Source organism: Diospyros lotus, chromosome 9 (assembly GCF_014633365.1).
Source record: "Diospyros lotus cultivar Yz01 chromosome 9, ASM1463336v1, whole genome shotgun sequence".
Taxonomy (NCBI): domain Eukaryota; kingdom Viridiplantae; phylum Streptophyta; class Magnoliopsida; order Ericales; family Ebenaceae; genus Diospyros; species Diospyros lotus.
Window position 1 is genome coordinate 1,583,275 of NC_068346.1, and position 27,922 is coordinate 1,611,196.

The 27,922-nt window shown below is 33.2% G+C and overlaps 3 protein-coding genes across 5 annotated transcripts; all 3 read left to right on the forward strand.

The window, feature by feature from the left end:
• Nucleotides 1–7,217: 7,217 nt before the first annotated feature.
• LOC127810162 (bZIP transcription factor 11-like) lies at nt 7,218–8,096 on the forward strand. Its single transcript, XM_052349459.1, has one exon. The coding sequence runs from the start codon at nt 7,280–7,282 to the stop codon at nt 7,904–7,906; it is 627 nt and encodes a 208-aa protein (XP_052205419.1). The 5' UTR covers nt 7,218–7,279; the 3' UTR covers nt 7,907–8,096.
• A 9,194-nt stretch (nt 8,097–17,290) lies between these two features.
• LOC127810626 (AP2-like ethylene-responsive transcription factor ANT) lies at nt 17,291–21,405 on the forward strand. Its single transcript, XM_052350195.1, has 9 exons — nt 17,291–18,364; nt 18,575–19,157; nt 19,270–19,352; nt 19,520–19,528; nt 19,632–19,720; nt 19,842–19,915; nt 20,017–20,067; nt 20,174–20,250; nt 20,702–21,405. The coding sequence occupies exons 1-9, from the start codon at nt 18,088–18,090 to the stop codon at nt 21,151–21,153; spliced, it is 1,695 nt and encodes a 564-aa protein (XP_052206155.1). The 5' UTR covers nt 17,291–18,087; the 3' UTR covers nt 21,154–21,405.
• Nucleotides 21,406–25,122: 3,717 nt separating this feature from the next.
• On the forward strand, nt 25,123–27,502 carry LOC127809462 (receptor-like protein 44). Of its 3 annotated transcripts, none has more exons than XM_052348263.1 (3): nt 25,123–26,032; nt 26,146–26,368; nt 26,520–27,502. In XM_052348263.1, exons 1-2 carry the CDS (start codon nt 25,285–25,287, stop codon nt 26,346–26,348), a joined length of 951 nt encoding a protein of 316 aa, XP_052204223.1. In that variant the 5' UTR covers nt 25,123–25,284; the 3' UTR covers nt 26,349–26,368; nt 26,520–27,502. The 3 variants fall into 3 exon arrangements, with proteins under 3 accessions (XP_052204223.1, XP_052204222.1, XP_052204221.1); XM_052348262.1 differs by having other exon boundaries at nt 25,124–26,032; nt 26,516–27,498; XM_052348261.1 differs by having other exon boundaries at nt 25,124–26,032; nt 26,146–27,499.
• Nucleotides 27,503–27,922: the final 420 nt, after the last annotated feature.

Consider the following 27,922-nt stretch of genomic DNA (forward strand, 5'->3'; position numbering starts at 1 on the left):
ACAAGTATATAGTGGTGTAATAGAATAATGAAAAGTTGGATTGTTACACAAAAAAAAAAAAAAGTCAAAGTATATGTGTTAAATTAACTAAAAAATATAAGTATAAGGATATAATCGAAACAACGAAAAATTAGAGTTACGATACAAAAAATACATGAAAATTATATAGAAAAAAATATAGGTTTAGAGGCATATCCTTTGGTATCACTTTGTACAAATCTAGGGGAAGAATTTTAATTATGGAAAATTCTTAACCTTGTAGTTAATTACTGAGTAAAGGATCGAGGAGGATGATAGTATAACCTTGGATAGTGACTCTGTCCCAATTGCACGAGTGACTACCCTCCAAAGGCACTTCAGTCTCTAATGCTTTGCCCTCTCAGAGGTGATAATGATCTCACAGGATCAGTCATATTCATAGGGTAAATAGGTCATGCATGCACACCTTTCATTATTCTCGACATTAAAATTGCCATTGCCCCAGATCTCCCAATGTTGAAGGTCACCCGTATGACGGGGTGCCCTCCATATTTATAAATTACAAATAAAAAAAATATAAAAATCTCCCCATATAATAAGTCTCGTAAATTAAAAATGTCTTTTACAGCTTAAAAATCATACAGTGACACATGAAACATGTCTTAAGCTCATATGTAGCAGCCACCTCAGTCCTCAAGTCTCCATCCTTTTAAAAAGTTAGTAAAAAAGTAGTATTTTTAAAAGCAAAAACCCTCAGTGTCGTAGCAAGAAACTTTTCTTCTCCTCTTCAGCTATATATATATATATGTATGCATGTATTTAATTTGCTTTTTCTAAAGCAAAAACCGCTGGGTTACTGCCAACTAATTTCCTACTTCTTTTGAATTACTTTGCCGTATTCAAAAAGAACCCCCCACCCTCTCTCTCTCTAGATCTCTCCCCTCCTAGCTAACTGAAAGCCAAGCCACAAGTTGTCAAGTTCTTGACAATTAGGCGACGAAGAAGAAAAAGGAAACCAGAAGATGCTTTGAACAAGAAATACCTCCTAAAGTTTTAAAGGGTGCGTAGTAGGCTTGGTGAAGTTAAGTGTGGATGTATATATGTATATGTATGTTATAGATTATGGGTATCTGCATGTAATTGAGGGCTTTACTTTTGAGGTCCAGAAGCATCCATCTTGGCCTCAAATGGAACACAGATAAAGTGAATGATTGATGTTTGACGTTCATTTGTCCATGTGGTGAATGCACATATATATATATATATATAGATGAGATTCAGAAAAATCACATCAAAGGCCGGCGCCATTGCTTACCCTCGATAAAGAAAGAAAGAAAGAAAGAGACACTTGAGGCTACCTTTCAATTCGCTCACTGATTTACCTTTGGAAAATTGTATTTTCTCTTATTATTATATCCGCAAGGAGGATTCGTGGCGGAACAACAGAAGGAAAATTAACAATGGTGTGGTTGTCTCTACTTTTTCTCATTTTATTTTCTGTGTTGTCTTTGTCATAGACATTGAAAGTCTTCGGAACACATTTTTCTCATTTTTTTTTATTTTTTACTTTTTATTATGTTTAAACCACACAATTCTAGAATATCAATTCAATTAGGCCAAACCCATCATTTAATTCCATTACTTTCACTTTTTTTTTTTTTTAGTCACCCCAACTTTTCATTTTTTAATTATACCACTGGACAATACATTTTTAAGTAATTTAATATATGTACTATGACATTTTTTTATGTGATAATTTAAATTTTTCGTTATTTCAATTACATTTCTGGACAATATATTTTTAACTTAGTTGCACACCTCGCTAATGTATAGTTCAAGTGCATTTTTAAGATGTGTAATTGAAATAATAAAAAATTATGATGATTATACTAAAAAATATGAAAAAATAAATTACATGAAAATATATTGTCTAAGAGTATAATTGTAATAACAAAAAATTTAAATAATTATACCAAAAAAATACAAAAATATAGAGACACAAAATATAAGCTTGGCCACTTAATTTGGTACAGCCCACGTGTATAGTGAAACAAAGACTCATGACTTTGGGTGAGATTCCTTAGTCCAAGAGATAAGAAATAAAAACGTCTCCCACAAGGGTAATATTTTCAAGACCAATTCACCAAATTTCATCTTGATATGATTTGACTTTGCTACTAAAAATTATTTTTTAAGTTGTAGTACTTACATTTAACATAATTACTTTAACTTGTAGAAAATTTCTGTCTAGTGTAGCATCCATTTTTCCTCAATAAAAGTTACATCGCAAACATCTCAATATTTGACTTAGTAAAAATTTGTTCAAGTTCATTCGTTAAGATAAACTACCTGAGTTTGAACCTAACATTGAATCTCAATTTGTAAACAAATTAATCCAGAATCAATTTAATAAATCTCGACTCATTAAAACTCATGAACATGCTTTAGAAGTTCGTAAATAGACTCGTTTATAAATATATTAATAAATTTATTTATAATTTTATAAATATATTATTTAACATAAAATTATCAAACTTTAAATTATAGTGAACGATATATTATGTTTATTAAAATTTGAAGTTACTATTATTTGATTATTATGTTGGTGGTGTATTTGTTGATTATCAAATTTAATTTAAGATTATTATTTATTGATTATTTATATATTAAGTTTTTAAAAATATTTTTAGAAAATCCGAGCCTGCTCCCAAGCTTAGGCTAGCGAGAAGCTTGTTGAGGCCAAGCCGAGCTTGAGAGCTTGGAAGCCGGCTCACGAGCCATGCCTGAATTCAATAAATCTCGATTTGACTCGATTCATTATAATAATTTTATAAAGAAGCATTTCACTAAAATCAAAATGATATAAAATAAAATAGATTGTGACATGCTAAGAGGAGACCATATTGTTTCAATTACTATCTTCACCAAGGACAACATATTATTTATACGTTAAACTGCAACAAATAGGGGCGCAGACTGATTCTCAAAGCAAAGCTCAACTCTGGTAGTTTTCACCCATGTATGTTTGACCCATGCATGGCGTAGCCTTCTCTCCCAAGAATTGAGACTAATCATGCCCTTCTTTTTTCTCTTTTTCCTATTTAATTTCATACCCCATTAAGTCTTTGATAACTCGTTTTCAGTCTCTTACTTAAACTCTAGTCTCGTGTAAAATGGTAGTTTAAATTGTGAATATGTTTATGCATCTTAGCGAGTAGTTAAGGATTAGCAACACAATTACAAACTCTCGTGTAAAAAGCCTGATAAATCTTTATAGAAGTTTCTCCTAGGTACAGGAGCGGATGCATGCATGAGTTGTCCTAGGTTTTTTTTTAATAATTTTAATATTAAAAAAATATTTTTAATATAAAAATTAATTTTTTAATGTAAAAAATAATAAATTTTACTAATAATTTAGTCAAAAAAATTCTAGCCCAACCCAAAATTTGTGATGTATAATTTTATACCTCAAAAAAAAAAATTTAGCCTCCCCCACATAAATTTATGGGTAAGACTCTACAAGTAACTCATTTGAAGATTTTTCATCAGTGTATTTTTTACTCTTCTATTTTGAGTCACCTCTTATGTTTCATGGGAGGTTTAAATTATAAGTATACTTTGACACCCTAATCTATAATATTTAAAGAAATGTTTTCTCTGGATGGTATTAGAATGTGACATTGATGAAAATTTTCTCTTGATATTTATATAGTTTGTTCTTTTTTATTGTGAGAAGGCCTATATATTCGTTTGTTCTTTAAATGTTTTGATCTTCTTGATATTTTGTTGTGAGTTTCAAGATATATCTTTAACTTAGAGTTGGAGATCGCTTTGGTTTGTTTTATGAAATTTTTATTTATAAGAAAAAAAAAATCTTTCACTGAAATAAATATACACCCAAAAAAAGGAAATAATAATCTAACCTTAATTATTTTGCGTGGCGAAGAGTGTCTAAATAAGGGTATCTTTCACACTAGGCCTACAAAGTCCATAGTGTCATTCTGCAAGAAGACAATGGAGAATTTGTACAAAATCATGGCTTTTTCAAGCTTCATCTTTGTCCATGGAAGTGAACCAATTCCATTGGCTTTGCCACCTTTCCTGATCTACAAGTTTTCGTATAAGAATATTCTCCACTTCTTTAATTAAAGGGGTCACGTACGTGCATGGAATGTGCATCAACTTCAATCTCTAAGCTACCTGTCCATCTCTCTTCTCTCTTGTCAAATGTCATTAATTGAGCTTGTGGTTCTAATCATTCATCTTACTTCTATATGTGTAAAGCACAAACAAACGTACTTAGGAAGATATAATATAATAATTGTTAAGATATACTATTACATTAGATATAATACAATACATTTTTATAATTAACTTAGATGAATTTAGATGTTATCTCTAACTTATTTTATTCTCTTTATATATATATATATTAATTGTGATTTAAAATTTAAGTTCGATTATGATTGAAACACATTTACCATTAAAGATTTATTTTCATAATTCATCTTCTAATCATGATATAAATTTATATAAATTAATTTTTTTTGTATTTATCTATAAATGAGTAGTAAATTTATAAATAGACACTTAATATCTTATAATTATTATAAATATATATACCACTATTGTAGTAGAAATATTATTTAATAATATTATGTTCTTTTTATTCATAATTTTTTTCGATTTGAATTTTTCACATAAATCTTTTATGTTTATTTATGCATGCATTTGATAATTTGATTATAATTTATTTCTTGATTCAGAATTCTTCTAATACATGTAACAAAGGGAGAGAGATAAAGAGCATCCTTTTAACCATACGTGGTCTCCTCATAAAGGTTCTTCCTTTCTTTGTGTTAGCTTTATTGTTTAATCTTTTTATATGATTTTCTCTGATAGATAGGAGTGTCGGGCTCATGCTAACCATTAATCATCAAACAACGGAACGAGTTCCCTTTTGTTGTCTTCTCCAAAGTGCCCTTTTCAGCTTCATATGATGATTTTCCTTTTGAAGCTTTAGATTCCCCCGTCCCGGGGATTAAGGGTTTTCAAACTCTTAATCGTATTTGAATATAATTATAAATCCTTTTTAATAATGTAACCATTTCTCTCCTGTACATTTATGAACAACTTGATATAAAATCATCCAAAAATAATCTCATTCTCTAGTTTCACACTCAAACCTAAACTTGTTAATAAAAAGATCGAGGCTGAAACTCGTTTTCTCGTAAATTCTTTAACATTTAAATCTATCACTATATACGAGAATCACGCAATACATTATAATGTAATAAGTGTGTAATAAATGTTATACCTAACTCTTGGAAGATTACTCCTTTGTATAGACTTACAAAGGGGTCAATAGTGATTAAGATGATCCACATAAATAGTAGAATTTAATCCTCAAGTGGGATTGCGCGAACCAACTATGTGAGTAGGCCTCTTTATCCTTGTTACTTAGATAGCCTTCCGTCGTGATTTGAGCTTGTTTCAAGTAGACTTAACCATTTAGGCCTCATTTTGTTGGACTTTAAGAGTAAATCTATACTGTTGTTGACATAGTTTCTAGCCTCAAAAGGGACATTTTCATACTTATTTCATGTACTAGATATTCTATGTCACTAATAGTACAATTTAAACTTGGAAACTCAAACTTATAAGATGATATAAATTTTGTGTTTTATATATGCATGGTAGTTAATTAAAGACTTGCTAATTTAATTCGAGGTTTAGGCTCACCATGCATCAAAATTAATCAATCTTTCCACATCAAGGGGTACTCACATGCCCGATTAAAGTGAGGAATCAATTTAATTGACATCAACTAGAGTTTGGGTTAAATTATGGAGTTTACAGTGTAAATTCAACCCAACTTATGTAAAGATGTCAAATTTTGTTGTTTGTTTCTATATATGCTCTCTTATTTTATTTTTTATTGTTTGGCGTACCACAAGTTTTGAATTACAAATTGTAATATAATTCTCTTAAAAAAAAAAAAGCATTTTGTTACAAATCAGAAGAAGGGCTAATCATGAAAATAATCCAATATTTTTTCAAGAATTTATAATTTTATCCAATCTTTTCAATTTTGTTAATTATGTTCAAATTAACTCAATTGAATGCAATGTTATCCAACATATAAAATCGATTTAGAGGATTGTGTTTATATTGATTTGATATGTTAGGTGTCATATAATAATAATATTTGTGGGATTCATATGAACAAATTAGTTAAAAAATATATAATATTTAAAAAAAATAAACAGATTATGTACAATAAGTTATATATTTTATTTATTTATGTATACATGTGGATCCCATAAATAAATATTAATAATATATGACACCAAACACAACAATTTAGCATAAATATACTTAATTTTACATGTTAGATATAATTACACTAAATTTAGATAATTTTGATCTAATTTCAAATTTGAAAAAAAAACAATATATATATATATATTAATCATATATATTAATTTTGGTTTCACACTATAAAATAGATCACCATAATGGGTTATCCTTTTTTTTATAAAAAGTAAGCTTACATCCAAAACTACTTAAAAAATAAATAAAAAGCACGATTAGGTGTCCATTGATATTATCCAAACTTGTGTTTTAAAAAAAAAATCTATAAGTTACATCATGCAGTAGTATACTACATTTTCTTTTATTATATACTTATTCAAAAAGAACTTTAAAAAATAAAGTGTAACAAAGTAATTAGGTCTAGATAAGGTGAGCACTATTGAGTTAAAATTGAATTATCTAGCCCCAATTAATTAGGACAATATATATGTAAGTTAATAGAGCATAGCTGGGGCTGGGGCTGGGCTGGCTCCGGAAATCGTGAGCCAGGAAATCGAGCCTCACATCCATCCGATGGGCCAGCGCGCCGAACCTGAGCCATCAGCCCGCGTGGCTCCATCTAAGCACCTTCGTCCTATTGACTCCTCAGAGGCCCACAAACTATGATTGAACACGTGTCGATAGCCGGTCCCACACGTTTTGTTTTCTTCATGACTAAGCTAGATTGCCAATCTTTGGGTGTGGGCCCCACAAAACCTATACATCACCCGCCGTGTCCCTGAAAAGCTCTCTTCACAGCCCCCACCGGTAGTGCAGCCTGACTCAAAAGCCATTGCCCTCCCCCTGTATTATAATGACCAAATTACCCCTGGGCGGGTCCCGCCAGAGTCTCGCGGCCGCCAATAAATAGCCGTCCCCTACCCTTCGTTCCTTCCCTTTCCCCCTCCGACCTCCCTCCCCCCCACCTGCAAGCGATTTTCCAGCCATGTTGTCTGCCTTTGCACCCCAGACGTCCTCCGACTTCTTCTTCGGGAACCCATTCCCGGTTTTCGAAGGCGGTTTCACGCCTTGGGCGCCGGATTACCAGGAACCCCTTTTCCCCGTGATTCAAGAAGAGCCTGGGATTTACAATTCCGGTTCAGAAAACTCAACCCCAAACCCAAACCCAAACCCAAAGCCCGTTGTGTGGAGCCCCGGTTCGGACGGGCCGGACCCGGACCAAAGCAACGAGGGACCGAACCGGACCAAGTCCCCGGTGGACGAGCGAAGGCTAAGGCGGATGAAATCGAACCGGGAATCGGCAAAGCGGTCCCGCATGCGAAAACAGAAACACCTGGAGGGCCTGAGGAAGGAAGTGACCCGGCTTAAGATTGGGAACCGGGAACTGGTGAACCGGTTCCGGTTGGTGACACAGCACTTCGTAGTGGTGCAGAGGGATAACGAAAGGCTCCAATCGGAGTCGGCGTTTCTCCGGGAGAGGCTCTGGGCCATGCACCAAGTTTTGCTAGTTCGGGAACTTCAACAACAACAACAACAACAACAAACTGCATGGTCATGCAATACCATTACCTCGATTTCGAACATCAATGAATTACAAAATCAACTTTCATGAATCCAATCCACTCATCACTATATATATATATATATATATAGATAAACCACCCGTTAAAACACTATCGGCGGCATTTCTCTCTATCTCTCTGAACCGTTTGCTTTCTGTATAAAGAACAAGTGTTGGGGTTTCCGATGAATTTTAGAAAATCGGTTGTTTGCAAATCAAATGGTGGTTTTTTTCATATCAATACGATCGAGGGTCCATCTAGATAGATCTCTTTTGTGTAAATTAAGATTTCATGTCTACTGGGTTCGTTCACCAAACCTTTTAGGTTTCTCGTTTGTCGCTTTGCGCTTGAAATCTCAACCACACAGCGTGCGGGCTCTGAAAATAATTTAACCCATATGTATAGCAATTAAATTAATAATAACATGTGCCGGTAATGCTTTTAAATTTATAATAATAACTATAAAGAAACAAAGCACACCCATAATTAAAGTGGTAGGTACATTAACATCACTGTTGTTTTAATTTCTAATCACCCACTGATAAATAAATTAATTATTAAAGGTCGCCCTTAATCATCATCCTCTCGCGGGCTGAAAAGTCGGAAATGACCCCCAATAAATTGGAAAGCTGGAACCTTTAATGAAGTGGACGAGGGGTAGTGTTGTCCTTCTGGTCCAGAAACTGCCATATCACACACAATTAAGATGCCAGATGTGATGGGTTTGACTGACAAGTCACCAAGCCAGTGGCTGATTGAGACAATTAAGCACGCAAGCCTTGCACTTTTTCTTTTTTTATCCCCCCGAATCAATTGGCTTTGGATTAAGTACAAATATGTTAGCAACTTTATTCTATAGTAATAATTAATTTATTTGTGACTTTTCAAAACTTAATAGTCTGTATGGGCCCGAAGAAGAATTATAATTAGGGGAGGAAAAATGGTAGCTTCCATCACCCCCCCCCCCCAACACACACACACACACACACACATTAAACAACAAAATATAGTATTGTTGCAAATGGGTGACGAAACTTTCTTAAAACAATTTTTTAGAAGTCAATTATGGAGTGACATGTGTTTCTTTTATTAAAAAGTATCATGTGTTACTTTTATTTTTCATTTTATTAGAGATCTTGATTACGCCGTAGACAATCCTCTACTTAACTTGAGAATTTCAAATTTATTACTATTAAGAATTCTTTTAAAAATTTGTGAAAGATAAATTTTATTGAGGATCTCGTTCGTTCATTTATTGAGAGATCAAATTATGTAAGGATAATAAATGGTACAATTTTCAGAAGGCACACATGAACATTCTTGAATTCACTCATTAATTTAGTATTGATTTTGTCAATATCAAATACTAATTTGCTAGTCGAAATCTTTTTCAAAAGACAAAAATTTCACTTTTACAATGTTTAGAGTTCTCATTCCTAACAATATTAGGGGCAATTATGTTTAGTGCAATAGACAATTCTCATAATTTCCTCTACATATTTGGGTTGGGATATATAAGTTTTAAGTGTATTGTAAGTGCTTAGATTTTTAAAAACTCTTTTTAATATATATATATATATAATAAAAGAAAGTAATTTTTTTACTATAATTGGTTTCTTAATTTTTTGAAAATTCCTTTTAATATATAATAATAAAAATTAAAATTAAAAATAAGTGCCTTCAATAATAATAAACCAATTAGAAGTGCCTTCCCATCAAATCTAGGCAGAATCAAAATCTCCTTGACCAAATTACAAAAATATAATAATAATAATAATAATTTATTTTAATAATATTAATATTTCCACTGTGAGATACAAATTATGATGCATGGAAACGTTTCGAGACTTCATTTTGATATTTCAGAAACGTTTCTGTTTCTGAAATGTTATAAAAGACCCCAAAAAAATACGTTTTTGAATTATTTTTGTAATTTTAAAAACATTTCAAGATCATTTTGTAATATTAAAAATATATTTTAAACTTAAAAATAAGTTTATCCACATTTTCATTTTGTATTATATTCATTTCTCATTTTAATTTTAATAATACCTAAGATACAAACACTTCAAAATTACATTACATACGATGCATATTTAATTACATTTTATTATTTATAAGAAAATTACTTAGACATTCACTTCATACTTCTACAACTCTTACATACATTAATGTATTATATTTTGTGATACAAAAATATAAATATATAATATATTAATGTACGAATATTATTAAAAATATTTGAAAATAACATTTTTATATGATGAATGGGTGTAATATTTGAGTGTCGGTGGTTGTTAGGTATGGAATAGACACCATGTGTCTCTCTTTCTTCTGCTTCTGTATATCTTTGAATTTGATTAAAACCTTCATCAAATCAGCAAAGTTCAAGGCTGCCCCAACTTGTTCCCTTTGTTTTTCCTCCTTTATAGACTTTCCCTTACATTGATGATCCCCAAGACATGGAATATTCTTCGTCAAAATATTCGATGTTGAATATTAACACTTGGCCAAAAATTTATATATATATATATATATTTTGTACTTTCACAGTTTTTTTTATGTAATTATTCTAATTTTTTATTATTTTAATTATATTCATAAATTTCATTTCAATGCAATTTAACTCTTATACTCTGACATTTTTTAGTGTGATAATTTAAAATTTTTATTATTTTAATTATACTTGTAGACCTGTATTTTTAAGTTAATTTAATCTTTATATTTTCATGTGTAAAAAAAATATAAAGAACAAATTAAAATGATAAAATATACGTCACATTCTATTCATGTCAATATACAGAAGTTAATTGATTTAAAAATAGAGGTGTAGAGTATAATCAAAATAATAAAAAATTTAAGTTATCACACGAAAAAAAAAAATCAAAATATAGAATTAGATTGACTTAAAAATTTAAGTTCAGGAATATAATTGAAATAATGAAAAGTTTAAATAATAAAAAAAAATATAAAAACAAAAATATAGATTTCATCTTAAGATTCACTTCCTACAATTATATTTTAAATGATCCATGCCAAAAAATTCATAGGTTTAATTAAGTGAACATCAACAAGTTGTTAATAAGATAGAGGCATTTTTTTTAAATGTATGGAGAGACAAAATATGTAATATGGATATAATTTTTATTTTAATTATTGAACCTTACCCACATTGCACCACTTAGGTGACACAACAAAGGGTGACACGTGAGGAAACAAATAAAGTAACCCATAAGGGACCTTCAGAATAAGGGAACGATCACCATTAAGCAACAATTGCCATCCGAAAAGCTTAGGTATTATTTTTACGTGTAGTTATTTAAAATTTTTATTATTTTGATTATATTTTTATATTTTTAATTTAATTTTTATATTTTAACATACAAAAAACAAAAGTTAAATTGACTCATCCAATTTTTTTTTACATATTAAAGTACAAGAATTACATTAATTAAAAAATATAAATATAAGGATATAATCGAAATAATAAAAAATTTAAATTACCAAATGGCAAAAAGTCAAAATATATGGAAGTTAAATTCACTCTAAAATGCAAATTTAGAAATGTAATTAAAATAATAAAAATTTTAGGTGATCATATGAAAAAAAAATATGAAAGTATAAAAGGAAAATATGGGTTTGGCCAAAAAAGTTACATATTTAGTTGATCATAACAACTGTAATGCATATAAGCTATCTACGGCCTAAGTTTGATTTTGGATCATTAAGAAAAATTCTCCAAGTCCATTAGGAACATAACATAAACAAATCTTTGGGCCTCTTTCAAAATGCACTCGGGCCTAGTTGAAGGCCCATTTTCACTAAGTAGGACTCCTGACCCAATTTTTTTTTTGTGTTGGGCTCCGCTTGAGCCCACATCCAACTCATTTTAAATCCAAATGTGGCCCAATTTATTTGTATGCAAAACGATTTGTTTTAGACCCAAATTAATGGTTAAACATTTATTTCTGCCCCACAAGTGCAACCCATAAAATTTATTTGAATATATATTAAAATAAATCCTAATTTACCCATTTAAAATTGAAATATGTTTGCAAAAGCTACTTCAATATAGAATTTTATTATTTTGATATACACTAATTGTATTCATATATGATGATGAAGTAAAATATTATCAAAATGACTCTTCATTTTGAAAATAACATTATATTTTAGTATGAATTATAAAAGGATACTATTGAGGAAATAGTCTAATTGGTTAAGTGTGCGCTTGGTATAAATGAGATTTCATATTTTAGATCTCCTAACCTTCACCTTCGTCTCTTATCATATGAACTTTGAGTTTAATAGGTAAAGAGACGAATGTGACTACCACTATCCCTTGACGGGCTTTGAAGAGGCTCCTCTAATGTGTCATATTGGTGTGTATTCTAGGGAGGTGGGTGTATCAGCATGTTTGTATGTATCCTAGAGAAGGGAGAGCATGTGAGTTAGAGTAAGATCCAAACTTACATGAAAAAAAGAGTTGCTTAATTGGCTCTTAATCTTACCTTTTTTTATCCAAAAAAAAAAAGAAAATAAAAGGATATATTAGAAGTCTTTGAACTTTTCTCCTTAAAAACCGAGGAGTGAGTGTTTTTGCTAACTAAAAATAAAAAAAAAATTATAGTTTTTTTTTGTATGTCACATGACTTTTTAAATGGGGCAACTTTTACAGAAATATTATTTGTATATTAAAATTTGACACTTTGTAATGATTTTTTAAATTAATATCTTATATTTTATATTATATTAATATAAATATACAAAATAATAATACAGAGTGTCGTTCAAAATGTTAGAACTGAATGTTTAAACAGCATCTTTCATGCCCAACATTCATTACGATCTTTGTGGCATCTTTGGTTTTCTTTATGGCCTTGCTACAGTCATTCCTGGGCTCAAGGGATTGGCCGAAAACATATTTTTGTGTTTCAACTTTTACGTTTTTTTTGTGAAAATTTTATTTATTTTTAGTTTCAAATGTGTCTCTAAACTATGCAAAATTATTCATTTAAATACTTGACCGTAAATGATATGCACACATGTTGACGCGACAATTTTAGATGTTCCCTCAGCTTTTTCTATTTCTCCAATGTCTCCTCAATTCACTCTCTCTCTCCCACTCGAGCTTAGAGTTGGCACAACCAATTTAGAGGTTTTAGGCGAAAAAAATTTTTAGAGACTTTTTCAAAAGCATTAATTTTTTTATGAAAAAATAAATAATACATATTTTTTCAAGAAAATTTCATTATTTCATTAAATTAAAAAAAAAGTTAAAGTTCAATCCACTATAAAATTTATTAATTTTTTATTTCAATCAATTACATAATTGATGTCATTTTTTATTTTTATTTATTAATTTTTAAAATAAAAATTGAAAACATCGTTTAATTTTACTAAATTTGTATTCAACATCAAATTCATACTATGGGTAAAAAAATATTATTGATAGATCTACACTAATTCAATCATTACAATTATTAGTTATAAATTAGATGAGTAATTTAATTAAATATTAAAAATAACCTAATGATTTTTTTTTTAAATTTACATTAGACTCATGAAAAATGTATTATAAATTTATATTAGACTCAATCTCAAATCATCTATATTAAATAAAAATGGTTGGAGATACATATTGGTTAAAAAGTAACAAAAAAAAAAACTAACTTCACTGTTAATCAATAATCATGACACAACAATCAACAAATTAAACTAAAAAAAATACTCACACAAGAATACAAAAACTTAAAAAATAACATATTTTATACACCCAAAAATAAAAATTAAAGTTACCGAACACAGAAAAAATATATAAAAAATAAAATTTTGAATTTAAATTTTTAATAAAGTATTTATTATTAAAATAAAAAATATATAAAAATTATAAAATTTGAAAAGTGGGCCCTTTCACAATTAGGGGTCTTAGGCAGCCGCCTATCTGGCTTTATAGTAGGGCCGACTCTACAGTCGAGCTGCTCTCCCTTTGATTATAAATTTGATTTATATTGCATTAATAGGTGAGATTAACTAGTGTAAGCGAATAAATTTCATATAAATGAAAGTTATGACACAATGATACTTTATTTATCGTGTATATATAAAAAATAAAGATTTACTAATTTGTTTGTCTTGAAATGATGGTTATAATTATAATTCCCATCATTTTTTTTTGCTTTAAATTATTTATAAAAGAATGAGATTCTTATAGTTAATTTATTATTTTTTTAAAATATTTTATCCGAAAACATTATTTACAAGTCCTTATGGTTTAAAAATATATCTAAAGGTCATTACGACTTAATTTTTTTGTCAAACAATTCATTCAAAAACATTTTTATATTGACAAAAGAGATGCCTAAAACAAAACAATAAACTACAAAAATTTCTAAAAATATTTTTAAACTATAAAAAAACTCTATTCAAATAACCTTAAATCGCAATTAAGTCTAAATACCCATTTACCCTTAAATGTTCATCAGCTGTGTGCTGAGTCATTTTCAACACATTCCAAGTCAAATACAGGCCCTTTAAAAAGAGACAAAATGGCATAAACAAGCATATCTATATATATATATATATATATATATTGTGGCAAAAAGCAACCCTATTTTTCCAGGTCCACTGTAGCAGACATGAAAGGCACCTCTTGTTTACAATGTGCCCACCAAATACTTGCAGATGGATTTTTCATCTTTTTCTTTAGTATAATTTGATGAAAAATTACATTTTTTTACATAATATTTATTTTTTTATGAAAATGTCTCCAAAGATGACATGAGAATGACATTTTTATAAACTTTTATACATTATTATTATAAGTATTATTCCTTTGTAATTTACAATCATTAAATATGTATATGTCATATAATTACTGGCTTACCTAATTACATCTTTTGTGATAAATTTTTGTACGTGTCCACTCATAATAGTATATATATATATACCAACTGATAAATCTATCGCAAAAATATTAAAGGCACATATAGTAATTATATGACGATACCAATCTATGTTAGGTAATAAGGAACCATGTGGCAAAGCCACGTATCTCTCTTTCAATTTGTAATTGGCTGAATGTGACAAGTTCAAGGGTCTGGCTTTCCCTGCTGCAAGGTTTGCCCCTCAAGTGGTGTTTTCCCTTGCAGTCACCTTCCTCTCACAGCAAAAGAAATGACAAGGAAACGATGAGATAAAATGTTAGGAATTGGGTAGAATGGTGATTTGCAAAGGGACAGCAGAACAACAGTAATATAGGGTTGGAGGAAATTACTTTCTCGCAGTTACTTGGAGGTTTTCCCATTCTGTGATAGAAAATCCATTGGGGGCTTATATCCTGGCCAAGGCTAGAAAAGAAAACCAATAGTAGCCAGCCACTGACTTTTCCACCTCGCTACTGGGAATGGAAGTAATTAGTATGCATCAACAATACAAGACAAATTAAATGCAAGATGCTGCCATGGCCAAAGAGGAAGAATCTTATGTGAATATGACTTGACACAGGTGCCTCTGGCTTGACATGCCAGGCCAGAGTGGGCAGGGGGAGAGAGAGCTTTTAATGAAGCTATATTATATACTTTAATTGGTTAAGTACTCTAGTCTGCGTTTTCTCTCTTTTTCTCTCCCCAGAATATTTCTTTCTTTCTTTATATATATATATATATATATGTGTGTGTGTGTGTGTGTGTGGAGAGAGCAAGGAGTTGAAAGAGCTTTTGCTTTCAAGCGTACGGTACAGTAGGACAGGCCACAACAATGTTCAATGGTCGCTCTCAGTTGGTTGCTATCCATCTATCAATCCGTAATTAATCTTCTTTTTTCTTGCTGTTGACCACTATGGCCTGGCCTGGACTCTCTCTCTTGCTGTGATATCTTATTTAGATTTTGTTGGGATTCCACCGCGCCCTCTGAAATTTCTTTTATCTTTTTGCTTGCTTTACTGTATTCAACAATGGTGACTTCTCCTCTCCATATGAACAGTTTCAATCTGTTATCGTGTATGCCTATATGGGAGGTTCCTTCCTTTTCTGCAGGATTCTTGGTTCATTGCCATTGTGTCCCAGCTGTTGAATGGCACAAAATGGTCCTAGAATGATAATACATCAAGATGTTTGAGGCAGTTCCTCTGTGACTACAAAACTGTTAATTAGTTCGAGTGGCAAAAATGGTATAGTACTGTTGGTGTTTGTTAAAAGGGACAGGCAAATGCAAATGGCCTAGTAGTGTGAGTGGTGAGTGGATTTAGTCATCATTACTTCAATCAAGAAAGCGCCTCTCGCCCTGCATCTCTCCAATAACTCTTCACTTTCTCTCCAAACAAAATCATTCCCACTGGAAAATCTGTCTCCATGAGCTTTGCCCTGCAAATTAAATTAAATTTTATTTACAAGGAATTAGAACATATATATATATATATACTCATATTTATCAGAAGCCAACATGTGTGTGTGTGTGTGTGTGTGAATATAAAATTAATGCCTATATATGACACTGTTGAAACAGTGAATTACATGTAGAAATATATATACATATATATATATATATTATATTGGTCCTATAATTGAGCATAGAGAGGGAGAGCTTGATTACTTAGCTTGTCTTCATGTTCATATATAATTGTAAGACAGCCCACTGCTTGCCTGGAAGCAGGTGTTGACGAAATTCCACGGCTTCAAAAGGTGAAGGGACAGGGATCTCGCAAAGGGGAAAGCAGCTTGCTCATTGTCCTTGGCTAGCCTCTGAACTGAACTCATCCTCTTCAGCATGCAATTTATGTTCTACAATCTCTCTTGTGCTCCTAAAGAATAATATGAACATAACCTTTTGAAACTTCTATATCTCTTTTAAGATTTTTATATTTTCTGTGAACAGAAGAATAACGTATGCTAAATATAAAAACAATAATAGGAACACAACTTTCGGAAACTTTTATATTTTCTTTAAAAATTTTATATTTTGTGTCGACACAGAAATAACGTATGATAAATATAATTTATTTTTAGATAAAAAGACACAAATATGATGGTTTTCATGGTATTTGTGTATTGTTGCTTATAATTAATGTATATAAGCATCGATGTTGAGTATGCTAATATGGCAGTTGTACATTTATTAGAGTAAATGCAAGCAATGAGAGATAAAATGATGATCATATGATAATTACCCATTAATTGTTTTATAGCACTGGGAAAGAAAAACTCTTTCTTTTATAACACGTTAATAATGATATTACCATTCCATCGATCTGGGCTGTCCATGTCCATAAATGACAAGCTGAGGGCCACAAGTTTACCATTCTCCAACCATGCAGAAACGTCGTCGTATGGAGCTGTCTACAAACATCCCAGCAGTAGCCAAGTAGGGAAGGCGAGATACCTACCCATTGGGTTGCAAAACTACAATAGGTCTAGTACGGGAGAGCAGGAGAGAGAAGCCCATCGCAGTCCCACTGCTTGTGAAGTGACAACTTATAAATAAATTAAGCCTTCCCCGTGAACCCCTATACGGTTCTATCCAATCTGCAACATAATCATCTACGTCCAACCAGGCTCTCCTGCCCTAACCAAAAGCCTGAACACTGGAAACAGCTCAAGCCCACTTCATTAATGGTTACATCATATCATATTTATATGGCTGCCTGTCGATCTCAAGACTTCCAGAGTGAATTCGGGTCTTCCCCAAGAGTTTCTTTTCTACGGGTTTCCTTGTTTCAGCAGGATGAAGTCCTTTTGATCTCTTTATGATTGTTGCATCTGATCTGGGGTGAGTAATAGAGGAATATACATGTGTATATTTGGGATATATGCGTACATGAACGTCTAAAGGGAGAAATTAAAGGAAAAGAAAAGGGGCGGAGTGGAAAAGCAAAAGAAGAGGTCTTTCTCAAGCACGGATCCCTATGGAATGCAGGAAGAATGCCCAGCATCGCTCGCTGGAACTCATTCTTTTTGCTTAGTTTAAAGGCACTAGCTTTGTTCTCTTTAGAAATCTTCTGAGAGAGAGAGAGAGCCTTTGTTCTCTTTAGCCGTTCAGTGAGCTTGGATTTTGTTCAGATGGTTCGTAGATTTTCTGCTGCCTGAGCTCTGCAGCTACAATACAAAAGGACCCAGTTCAAAGATGGAGGATATGCTAAGCCTTGTTTGTGTATGTATGATGATTAATTTATTTGTTTCCCAATGATTGAGTTGCCCTAGCTTGTGAGTGGGGAAGAAGATTCAAAGCAAAGAAAATGAAGTCCATGAGTAGTAATGATAACACCACCGGCGACAACACCAACTTGGCCTTCTCCCTATCCTCATCTGACATGAACATGGAGGCTCCTCCCTCCAGTGTTGTTTCCAGTGCCTATCCAACTAGTTTTTTCCAGGCGCCAGCTCATTTCAGCTACTCTGGAGCTTGCTATGCAGCTGAAAATGGCGGGTTTTACTCTCCCTTGGCTGTGATGCCACTCAAATCTGATGGCTCACTGTGTATCATGGAAGCTTTCTCCAGGTCACAGCCTGCAGGTTAGTTTAAACATGACCTCTATTACCTCTCTTTGGGGTTAATTGGCTTAAACATGTTTTTTTTGCATCGATTTGTATTTTCAATTTCTCATGCCACCAACCAAACCCAACTTGGTTAGAATAAAGTGCAGTTCATGATCATCATTAAGAGGTTTTTATTAGGTAGATGAAGCTGGACTTCTAGCTATTTATTTTACTTTTCTTGTGAAGGAATGGTGACAACTTCAAGTACTCCAAAGCTAGAGAATTTCTTTGGTGGTGCAGCTATGGGGAGCCAAGATTATGAGGGCAGTGAGAGAGAAGCCATGGCTCTGAGCTTGGACAGCATCTACTACCACCAAAACCCAGATCAAGAAACCAACAGCCAGGACTTTCAAGTCCAGCAATACTCAGATTTCTCTGCATTTAGAGGCCATGAGGTTTACCAAACACATCTTGCCCAGCAAGCCAAGGAAACCCAGTTTGCAAACTGCAGCCTCCAGCTCCCGACAATGGCGGAAGATGCAATCCCTGGGATGAAGAACTGGGTTTCAATGGGGGAGAATGGGGGAGAAACTGGGCCAATGAACTCAATGGGCTATGGAGACTTACAGTCCCTAAGCTTGTCCATGAGCCCTGGGTCCCAGTCAAGCTGTGTTACTGTCACGCAGCAAATCTCACCGACTGTAACCGAGTCCGTAGCCATTGAAACCAAAAAAAGAGGGTCCGAGAAGAATCATCACAAGCAGATTGTTCATAGAAAGTCAATAGATACATTTGGGCAGAGAACTTCCCAATATAGAGGTGTTACAAGGTTCGGACATTTAATTCCTTCAATTTTTTTTTGGTTACTTTTCTTTGTACCCACAAATTTCTGTTCATTAGTTTCTTAAATTTGTTATCTTGTGCTAATTTTTGTCCAAAAGGCATAGATGGACTGGTAGATATGAAGCTCATCTCTGGGATAATAGCTGCAAGAAAGAGGGCCAAAGCAGGAAAGGAAGGCAAGGTTAGTAGAAGAAACAAATATCTATCCACATTCTCGATTTAAGGGCATCTATTTTTCGTTTTTTTTTTCTTTATTGGTTCTTTGAACTGACTAATCCTGACCTATTTCTGATTTGTTGTGTTGTTGGTTGCTGGGTGGTACAATTTGAATCTAATGATGGTTACCAGTTTATCTGGGTAAGCCTTTTTTTTGTTGTTGCTGATAATGATTGAACAATGAGCATGTTTTTTAATTTCTTCATTGACTGAAATCATTGCCAAATACTGACTGATTTTCCAGGGGGCTATGATATGGAAGAAAAAGCTGCAAGGTCTTATGATTTGGCTGCTCTGAAATACTGGGGACCTTCTACTCATATCAATTTTCCGGTGCCACCCTCATTGTCTTCTTCTTCTTTTTTAATGGGCATAATTTATTCATCTATTAAGTTCAAATTTTCCTAGCTAGCTTATACATATAGAACCATATGTGTTGATGATGATGATGCAGCTGGACAACTATAGACAGGAAGTGGAAGAAATGAAGAACATGACTAGACAAGAATATGTTGCTCATTTGAGAAGGTGCAATTAATTTATGTATTTTTTCATTCCATTGTTCGATGTTCTGCAACATTGCAGTTTCTGGTCCAAAGGGTTTCATCTCCATGATTCAACTTTTGCAGAAAAAGCAGTGGCTTCTCTAGGGGAGCGTCAATTTACAGAGGAGTCACAAGGTCTTGATATTTTGCTCGAGAATAAGATCATTACGATTATGCTTATATGAAGTATTTTTAATTCACTCTGAAAACTCTGTTTCTGATTTTAATTGATCTTCAACAGACATCATCAACATGGGCGATGGCAAGCCCGGATTGGCAGAGTTGCAGGAAACAAAGACCTCTATCTAGGGACATTCAGTGAGTTCTCTTTGGATCTTTGATTAGTTCAATTCAAAATATATTTTCCCGGGAAATTTGTTTTGATTCCGAATGCCGTATATATGATCTTTTGAGAAAGGCAATCTCTGACTCTCTCAGCTGTAATAAGGCTGATCGGCATGCGGCAGGCCAAAGCTTTTAAGTAAATAAGGCTGTTCTTTTAGCACCTTTTGACTTTCCCCTTGCATTTCATATGGCAACCAGTCAAGGAAGAAATATCTTTCTTTTTGATTTGACTGACATGATTAAATAACCAAAATACCCTCGTTTTTATAATGAATTTGCTTACACAAGGGCATTTTGAAAATGTTGTTATGCTTGCTTTTGAAGAATATTTTGATCATTTTATCATAGTCCCTCCCAAAGGGGAGATTTTGTGCAATGAGAACGCCCTTTTTAACTGTGCAAGTGTTTGTTGGATCCTCATCAGGCACCCAGGAGGAAGCTGCCGAGGCCTACGACATCGCGGCTATAAAGTTCCGTGGGGTTAATGCCGTGACAAACTTCGACATATCGAGGTACGATGTAGAGCGGATAATGGCAAGCAGCTCCCTTCTAGCCGGAGAACTTGCCCGGCGAAACAAGGACATAGATTCCGGCAAAGAGCTCCCCAGTAACGGGGAAGCAAGTGATCCAAAGGACAACAATGGAGACCCTGCCAACATGGTGAGCCACTTGTTGATGAGCAGCTCTAGAGATGGAAGCCCCGAAAAACACAACAGCCTGCCGCTGCAATTTCAAGTTCCGCCACTAATGGCGTCCAAGTTTGTCACCAGTGGAACCAGTACTGTCAATTCTTGGATCTCATCATCAGCTCCGCTGAGGCCTCAAATTCCCATGCCCCACGTGCCACCCTTTTCTGCATGGACAGATACATCATGACATAGATTTCCCGGGAATTGTTGGAACTGCTTTTTTTCCAGGGAGCCAAACAGTAAGGTGGGGAGAAAGGAAAAGAAAGTGTTGGTTTCAATTCGTATCTGAATTAGTGGCTGGAATTCTTGTAAAATGGGGCTTCAGAATTTTCAAAACTCTGTCCTCTGGTAGCCCCAGCTGAATCAAAGATCTTGTAAGAATTAATTAATTTGGTGGAGGGAAGGTTTAAAAAGAAAATAGCGCTTCGAGTTCTATGACCATGCAATCTTCTTGTTCACCAGCCCACATTTTCTTGATAATAATTAGGTCAAGTAATTGGTTCAATTGGTTGAAGGCATAATCATCATCAAAATAATTGACATTTCTTTTGGGCTTTTGATCAAAAGGACTATGATTTGCTTAATTTAATGTTAGTTTTTAGGGTTTGTAATCCAGAATTAAGGAATGATGCTGGCCATGAAAGCAATCTCTACTGTACATGGCTTGATGGCCAACTCGTGTGGGTATGATTGATTGTTTCCCTTGACATGCCCAGTAGTCTCAATGCCATTATTGCTCCACAAATCTATGTGGTTCAAATCATGGGCATTTTTCTGGACCATTACGTAACGTTACATATCCTGTTCCTTATATACCTTGCTTTTATCAATTATCATTTTGTTAGATTAATTGTAACCATTTTAAGCCTATCAAACAATATTTTTAAGATGTATATATATAGATGACTGTGTAGTCTAAATTGAATTTAGGGCCAAATAGTAATGATCCCAAAACCCTAGCTAGTTAACACTTTTTTTTTTTTTTTTAGCAGATATAAATATGCTTAGTTACCATAACATTTTCCAAAGGTTGCCCAAATTAATGTTGAATGTCCCATCAGAAAAATTCCAATTGATGGTGTCGCAGCTTGCCAACAGTACTGGGTTTTTGTCACAAACAGTTTGGATGGTGACGGAGGGTTAAAGATAATAAAGAAAATATATATATTATTTTGTTAAGATTAAACAAGGATCCTGGTTCATCATGATTAATGAGCTAAAGCTGTGAAAAACACAGCATGAAGAATATATAGAATTAAGGGTTAATTAATTATTGCTTGGATTTGATTGAAAACAATGATCATGATGATGTTGGTGGATTGGCAGGGTCCAAGTTCTTTGTTCTTTGCTGAGAAAAGATTCTCCGACACATCCAAAGGCATAACTTTAACCCTAATTCTCTCTCGTGCCAATCTTGTTTACGTGCTAAAAAGGATTAAAGTTACATGATTATCATTGTGATTTAAGTTGAAAGTTAAGTGATTGTCCCAACTTTCTTTCATCGTGTTTAATCACACGACCATATATGCCTTGTAATCTTTTACTTTTTGGGTAAAATGTATATATTGGGATCAGATCATGTTTTCTGATTTTTGTCAATGAGATATTTTTTATTTTTTAAAAGTCATTGTGAGAAGATATTTTTTTGTTATTAAATTAAAATAAATAAATATTAATTAAGGTAGAATAAATCCTAATTAAATTAAAATACTTGAATTAAATGAAAATAAAAACCAAAAATTAAAAATATAAAAAATATTTATTTTATAGGGGCACCTTACAAATCTAATAGGACAATACTTTATTAAAATATCTCATTAGAATTATTTTATAAAGGTATTTTAAAAAAATTTCCTTATTAGATTTTTTTATTAGGAAATTTCATCAAAGTGTTTCATTAGAGTTATTTTATTAGGGTATTTCAAAAATTATGCCCTATTAGATTTTTTTATTAGACACTTTATCGCTATGTCTCATTAAAATTACTTGGGACATTTTTTAAAATTGTACCTTAAAATAATATTTTATAAGGCACTTTTTTAAAAATATCTTAAAAAATTGCCTCAATAAGTGTTTTTTTGTTATAGTGCCACCGTCGAAACTCATTGTTGGTGGCCTCATGGTAGACAACAACTAAGATAGAGAAAGAGAAGGAAAGAGAAAAAAATAAGAAAAAGTGGTCGGTTGATCAAAGTTGACGGAAGAAAAAAAAAGAAGAAACAACAATCTTCTAATTTGAAAAGGCAATAACCATTCAATTTGAAATGGATGGAAGATAAATAAGCAAGAGCGGCACAATCTTCTTTTTTTCATTTATGATTGTGGAAGATAAAAATGCAACAATCACCTTCTTCTTGAGTCTCACCCCAAATTTATCTCTTTATTTCTCTTTCGTTCTCATTCTGTTTCTCTAAGCCACAACAATCGTTAATTTTATCTCGTGATTCTTTAACCCTTTTCAAGAAATCCTTGTTATTTCTTTTAGTCCATTAACTATAGTTTTTTTCTTTTTTTTCTTTCTCTCTCTCATTTTCATTCTCTATCTCTTTGTCTTATTCTAGTCAACAAAAAGCCCTACCAACAATGGACTCATCGCTAATGGTTCTACCCTATTAATGATAGGTTTTCCAATTTTTTATTTTTATTTTGTTTTTAATTTGATTAATTAGTGGTGTTAGTGATGGAGGTATCCTTAAGCAAAAAATGCAAACTATAGGGACTCTTAAATATATTTCTAAATTTTTTTTATAAGGACAACATTTTAGTATTATACTATATATATATATATAATGATAATTAAGTCCATGCTTCCAATTCCAAGTAGATTACAATTTAAATAGTTACTATTAAACGTCGTTTAATAAATTTTTATTTAAAATTTTAATTTTTTAGATACATATATATGGGAATATATTAAAATATTCCTAAGACCTGAAAGGATATATAAAAATATATTCGCAAGATATGGAATAATAGACTAAGGTAACAAAATATACCAAAAGAATATTTTATACAAATAATTATATATGTGCAATATATGGAATAAATATGGTTCTCTAGAAGTGACTTGTGCTCAAGGGTACTTAGATCCAAGCCAAGCTAAACAAGCACCCAAAACTCTAAATCTAAGTCAAGATTTGACTTTGGGCATTTTAGATTCAGATAAAATACTTGACTTAAATGATTAGATCCAAATCTCAATCCAAACCAAGATCTCTAGCACCTTTTATCAAAAATGGCCTATTGTTGGGATTCGATTGCCTACGTGATATGACAATGGCTCTCCATCGACTCTACAATATGCTTATATATGCTTATATAAAAACGTGAATTTCAAAAGATAAGTATGTCATCTATTGAGTACCATTTTCATTTTTGGAATTAGAACTAATTTGATTGCTAGAGATTATATCAAGGGACCGAACTCCTACCCTTATAGGTCAAGCAAGTTTTGGACAAACTTAGAATTGAGAACAACTATCGAATGTACTGAGCTTTTTTGGATAGACATGATAGTGATCAGCTCCGATCATCATTAATTGGCAAGTTATTTTCTCACTTTTTTATGCAAAACATTTTTACTATAAAAGTATTTTATGTCACTCAAATATTAAAAATAAACAAAATATTTTAAGACAAAATAAATAAAATCATAGAGAAAAACAAAAGAGAAGTGAAATTTAAGGAAATTAAAGATCATGACCATGTCTATGACGACCATCTGCACTGCACGCCCACTCTATGGGGACTCCATTTACTATTGCGCGTGGCTAAGCATACATTATTCTACCCAAAAGTCATGGGCACTAACTCTTAATATACCATACTTTACTTTTAATCACTTTATAAATTTAATATTCATGATATGCGCATCCCCATCTTAAGGAAAATTATAAAAATATTATTCACTAGAAGTTTCTAGCTAGGTTCAAGACTAAAATTTAATTTGGAGGCATATTAAACTCAAGTTAAAGATTTAATCTTTCTTACCTAACTTTCTTGATGAATTTAAGGGTTCAAATCCAATTATTTATGTGGCATAATCATCGTTTACGTAATACAATTATGATTCTCCACCAACTCCACAATTCGCTTACATATAGGTGTAAATTTTAATACTGAGATACCTAGCTAGTTAGTTGCTTCATTAAAACATTATTATTATTATTATTATGTTACTCTTACCTTAATCTTAGCTCTCGTTATTGGCTGCCTGGCTGGCTAACATGCGCCTTGATAATTAAAAGGGCATTCCGAATAGAAAGAGCATAACCGCAACTACCCATCACTTCGCCCCGGATCCTTTTGTCATCTCAAGATGGGGCAATCGTCAAAATCATCTCGGTTCTCGTCCCTTGCTAACGTACGCCCTGCGACAGTGGCGCAGGATAATCGACGACTCCCTCGTTGGGTTGGGTGGGCGCCGTGTCCCTGGGCGGGCGAGGTGATGGGAGGCGGTGTGTGGGCGCTGCTCTCGCTGGTCCTGCTAACGTGGGCCGGCCTCCAGCAGCCGTCCGCGGCGGACCCCGACGACGAAGCCTGCCTGACCTACCTGAGCGAGTCGATGGAGGACCCGAACAAGAGGCTCCAGAACTGGACGAGGGCCACCTTCAAGGAGCCCTGCTCCGGCTTCACCTCCTACCTCCAAGGCGCCACCTGCAACAATGGCCGAATCTACAAGCTCTCTCTCTCTAACCTCTCTCTAAGAGGCTCCATCTCGCCCTTCCTCTCCAACTGCACCAATCTCCAGGCCCTCGACCTCTCTTCCAACGCCCTCTCCGGCCCCATCCCCGCCGCCCTCCACTCCCTCCTCAACCTCGCCGTCCTCAACCTCTCCGCCAACCGCCTCTCCGGCGATATCCCGCCGCAGCTCGCCCTCTGCGCCTACCTCAACGTCATAGACCTACACGACAACCTCCTCTCCGGCGCCATCCCGCCCCAGCTCGGCCTTCTCGCCCGGCTGTCGGTCTTCGACGTGTCCAACAACCGGCTCGCCGGTCCCATCCCGCCGTCCCTGGGGAACCGTAGCGGCAACTTGCCCCGGTTCAATGCCAGCTCTTACGCGGGTAACGTTGAGCTCAAGATTAAATTTAAATGTCTCTGATTTCGATGCTGTATTGCTGTGTGATTGTGACACGATTCATCTTCTGGGTTTGCTGTTTTAATTTCTCTATAACAGGAAACAAGGATCTTTACGGGTACCCGTTGCCCCCATTGAAGAACAGGGGGCTGTCGGTGTTGGCCATTGTTGGGATCGGATTGGGCAGCGGATTCATGAGCTTGCTCCTCAGCTTCACCGCCGTTTGCTTGTGGTTGAGAGCCAGCGAGCAGAAGAGGGCCACTGAAGAAGCCAAGATGAGCCAGTTCATGCCTGATTACTGACCCCAAAAAACCATACGAAGGTGCCATTTTCATTCATTGTTTTATTGAAATTTTCCCTTTCCTTTCCTCTGCTTTTCATTCAAATATCAGATTTGCTGTTAATCTCTTGATCTTCATGTGACTCTCTCTCTCTCTCTCTCTCTCTCTCTCTCTCGTCATTTATCCAGAAAGGTGCCGCCTTTCTGGGTCATTGAGCAGCAGCCCGTAGACATAGATTTCCACCAAAAGGGTAAAGAACACTAAATCAAGTTATATTCATTCATGAATTACAAAATTCAAAAGCGTGTTCGGCCAATCCGACATCCAAATCCAACCGATTTCGTTGGTGGATCTATCAATGTTCATTTGGTTGCTCGGCCCTTCCAGTCGGGTTCAAAGTTCAAACTGTGAACTGGAAATTTCTAAATGTCTGGGCCGAATATGTTGGGCCGGCTGGAAGTGTCACGTGGGCTGCTAAAATTGACCGCTTTTGGCCCATTTTGTTTTTAATAAATTATACTAATATATGAAAACACTTTTTTTATATTAATTAATTACTGATAAAATATAGGCCTCAGGTTAGGCAGATTTTGACCCTTTATTTTGTTAAGACTTTCTCCATATTTAATATGTTTTAAGTCTTTTAGAATTTATTTATTAAAAAATTGTAATGTCAGTGACAGTGATTAGTAGGAATTAAAATCAAAAGTCAAAACTCGAGTTCCATGTGGTCCTGTGGCACTCCCATTTGAGAATATGTAATTAGAAGGTAGCCATTAGTAAGGATCAGTGTCCCTAATCATGCTTCTAATTAATTAAATTAATCTGCTTGCTTCTTAGTGGCACCAAGGAGAAAAATCCATTTCACCTTGGCAGATCATGAATGTGGTCCTCATGTCTAATTAATCATCAGGTTAAGAATTTTTGTTAATTTCTTGAAGATTATTCAATAAACATGGTATTATAAATATTAATTTGAAATGATGTGACCATCCAACTGATCATTTTTGTTGATTATTGGTAATCTTATGTCATAAGGTTAATGGGTGTAAGTGGGGGATTGATTAGTGACTTTGCCAATGAAGTATTAATAAGGTTCAAGATTAGTCATGCCCATCTTGGAGTTCGGGAAGAAGAAAACAAAGAAATAATATAATCTAATGTGGTTGCAATATAGGTTCTACTGAAATAAAAAAATGAATATAATATTTTTTTTTAAAAAATAAGAAATATAAACAGAAGAAAACGCGTAAATATAAAAATATATAGAGTTTTTTTTTTATAAATATAATTTTCAAATGTGAATATATTATTATAGTTTACGACATGTAAAATATAATTTATAATTTTACATGTCGAAAACTCTCTTACGATTTTATAATTTTAACAACTTTGAGTCTCAAAACAATTTTATCATCTTCCTTTGTAGATTACTAAGTTCAGCAATTTAAAATCGAATTTTTTTTTTACCTTTTTAAATTTAATATTTGTAATAATATTTTATATTAATATTTTGTATTATGTCGTATTAATATAAATATATAAGATATTAATATAAATATTAATAATAATAACGTTAAAGTTGAATATTTAAA